Below are 3,577 nucleotides of genomic sequence, written 5' to 3' on the forward strand. Positions count from 1 at the left end.
TCCAAAATAAATTCCTGCAAAAGTAGCACCTATCGTATTAACCATGGCTTGGAATTAGGTTTCTTTGGGAGGTATTTGATTGCGGCATGATTTGTAAAAACAATAATTTTGGCCCCAATCAAATAACTTCTAAATTTTTCCAATGCTAATACAATAGCTAGCAATTCTTTTTCCATTGTGGTGTAGTTAACTTGTGCCTCATTTAAGACTTTGCTAGCATAATGTATTTCATGGAACACCGTCTCCCCCCTCTATCCTAAAACTGCACCAACTGCGTAATCAATAGCATCACACATTAATTGTAAAGGTAGATCCCATTTTGGTGATATTATGATAGGGGCAGTTACCAAGCAGTTTTTCAAAGTTTTGAATTCTTCTAAACAAGATTCATCAAAATTAAAAGAAGAATCTTGAAGGAGAAGATTGCAAAGGGGTTAGCTGCTTTGGAGAAGTCTTTGATAAAGCGGCGATAGAACCAAACATGTCCTAGAAAGCTTCTGATGCCTTTAACATTTATTTATGGTGGAAGCTTCTTTATGACTTCTACTTTTGCCTTATCGACTTCTATTCCTTTTCTTGAAATCTTGTTCCCCAAAACAATGCCTTCGGTAACCATGAAATGGCATTTTTCCCAATTTAGTATCAGGTTGGTCTCAAAACATCTTTCCAATGCTGTCTCGAGGTTCTGTAGGCATAAATTGAAAGAATCTCCAAATACTAAAATCATCCATTAAGACCTTGATGCATTTTTCCACCAGGACAGCAAAAATAACCAGCATGCATCTTTGAAAAGTAGTTGGGGCATTGCATATCCCAAATGGCATCTTTCGTATGCGTAGTCACCAAAAGGACATGTGAATGCCGTCTTTTCTTGATCTTGTGGATCTACAACAATTTGGTTGTATCCTGAATAAAAATATAAGAAACAATAGAAGGCCTGCCCTGATAATCTTTCCAACATCTGGTCCATGAAGGGCAAGGGAAAGTGGTCTTTTCTAGTGGCTGCGTTGAGTTTGCTGTAATATACATACCCTCCAACCAGTAACAACTCTAGTTGGAATGAGCTCGTCACTGTCATTTCAGATTACCATTATTCCTCCTTTCTTTGGCACCACTTGAACAAGACTTACCCATTTCCTGTCTGAAATGGGGTAAATCATTCCAGCTTCTAACATTTTCACCACTTCCTCCTAAACAACTTCTTTCATTATCGGGTTGTTCCTCCTATGTGGTTGAGCTACAGGTATGAAATCGTTCTCCATCATGATTTTGTGCATACAGTATGAAGGACTGATTCCTTTTAGATCTTTCAATGTCGAACCAATCGCCTTTTGGTGTTTCTCCAAGACTTGTATCAGCTTGTTTTTGTCGAAGGTGGATAGCAAGTTATTGATGATAACTGGTTTGTGGGAGTCACCTTTTAAAAGTACATACTTCAAATGCAATGGTAACTCTTTCAATTCTGGTTCTGATTCTTTTTTATCATTTCCACCTTGGCTTATTTCAGGAGAAATTTGATTATCAGAAACATTTCTGACCAGTTGTTCATTTTCTCCATCCTCTAGATTAAGTTCTTGCATTTCCCAAGAGTTATCAGGTAAAGGATGTTCTGAGCAGATTTCTTCAAGATTATCGATCTGAAAACATTGTCCCTTATCTCTTGGGTGATGCATTGCTTTGAAAATGTCAAACCGAATTTCATCATTTTCTACTCGAACTATCAGTTTGCCATTTTCCATGTCTATCCCCATTTTTGTTGTTCTTATGAATGGACGTCCCATAATGAGTGGGATTTCCACGTCTCCGGAGATGTTAATTACAGCAAAGTCTACAAGGATCAGGAATTTATCCACTTTTACCAACACATCTTCTGCAACTCCTTCCAGATATTTAATGGATATGTCAGCTAGTTGCAAGGACATTCTAGTTGGTGTTAATTGCAACTCTCCTATTCTCCTCATTATTGAAAGTGACATTAGGCTTACAGTTGACATGAGATTGACTAGTGCTTTGCCTATGGAAACTTCCCCAATTGTGACTAGAATAGTCACACTTCCTGGATCTTTCAGTTTATGAGGGATGTCAGTTTGAAGGATAGCACTACAAATTGCATTGAGTTGGATAACTTCTTTCTCCTGGTAGCTCCTCTTATTTGATAGTAGTTCTTTCATGAATTTGGAATAGGTAGGCATTTGTTCTAAGGCTTTGGAGAATGGAATATTGATTTGTAATGATTTGAATGTTTCCATAAACCGAGCAAACTACTCTTCCTTCTTGGCTTTTGATGGAGCTGTGGGATAGGGTATTTTTTCCTGAACTAGCGGCGATTGTTTTTCTTCCTTTTGTTTCCGGCTAGTTTCTTGTACGTCTATTTTTTATATACATATTTTTCATTTTTTTTCCTTTTTCTTTTTCTTCTTTTCTTTCTTTTTCTTTTTCAATAACCCCTCCCACCGTTTTTCCAATTCTGGTAGTGATACTTTTGCAAGGCTCTGAAATAGCTGAGTGATGTTCAACTATGCATCTAATTTGAGTCCCCATATTCTTAATAGCATCGTCTATGATTTCTTGATGCTTGATGGTTGTCTGCATGAATTTCTCTAGTATTTCCTCCAGTTTATTTTGAGATTGGTGAGATGCTGAGTGGTTATTGATGAAACAAACTGACTATCGGTTGGCACAACCATGACACCATAATTGTTGTTCCTCCAATTGTTTTGGTAGTTTTTGGATAATTTGGTGCACTTTGTTGAGCTTCTATTGAAACTACTTTATGAAATTGTATATTTCAATTTGGATGTTGATATGTTGATCCATTTACTGAAATAAAACAATAAAAAGGAAATTTGTCTATTTCCGATGAAAGATTAGTAAGAAAATGACATGAATTTAATAAGTTTGTAATTTATATTTTTGTACAAATTCAAATTAATTTTTACAAAAGTGAAGAAAAAGATTTTTGTACAAGATTATTAATAATATAGCATAATAAATAATAAATCCTATTATTTAGCAATTCCCCGGTTGCGGCGACAATTTTTTGAAAGAGTTTTTCTGCTTGCTTTATTGTTACAACAAGTTTTTGATTGATTTATTTAATGACAGGTCGATTCTTTGCTCTCCATCTCGGCTTTGCTGGAATAAATTCCAACGCCGGTATAATGGTTTCAAGAATGTTCCTTTAATAAAAAACTTAGCTTTATTGAATTATTAACAAATTCATCCCATCTCGACTTTGTTGGAATAAACTACAACATCGACATAATGGTACAAATTCAATGATTTAACACAAATGACAATGAGTGATATTTATTTATGTTTTCCTTTATTAACCAAACTACTTCCTTATGGAAGGTTGGTAAATAAAAAATAAATAATGCAATGAAGTTATAATTTAACTGTACCACTTCTTTCAAAGGGCTGGTATAAAGAATAAAGAATAAAGCAATAAATAAATGTGAGTTGCGGAAATGTAAATGACAGAAAATAAATGTTAGTTGGGAAAGTAAATGACAGAAAGTAAAAGTTAGTAGTGAGATCAGTCATTATAACTATGCATTTTTCCTTTTCACAAAGA

The 3,577-nt window shown here is 34.9% G+C and overlaps 1 protein-coding gene across 1 annotated transcript; it reads right to left on the reverse strand.

The window, feature by feature from the left end:
- Positions 1-1,190: 1,190 nt before the first annotated feature.
- On the reverse strand, positions 1,191-2,192 carry LOC109340493. Its single transcript, XM_019578200.1, has one exon. It carries the CDS (start codon positions 2,190-2,192, stop codon positions 1,191-1,193), a length of 1,002 nt encoding a protein of 333 aa, XP_019433745.1.
- Between the last annotated feature and the right edge of the window lie 1,385 nt (positions 2,193-3,577).

This window comes from Lupinus angustifolius, unplaced genomic scaffold (assembly GCF_001865875.1).
Source record: "Lupinus angustifolius cultivar Tanjil unplaced genomic scaffold, LupAngTanjil_v1.0 Scaffold_181_48, whole genome shotgun sequence".
Classification (NCBI taxonomy): domain Eukaryota; kingdom Viridiplantae; phylum Streptophyta; class Magnoliopsida; order Fabales; family Fabaceae; genus Lupinus; species Lupinus angustifolius.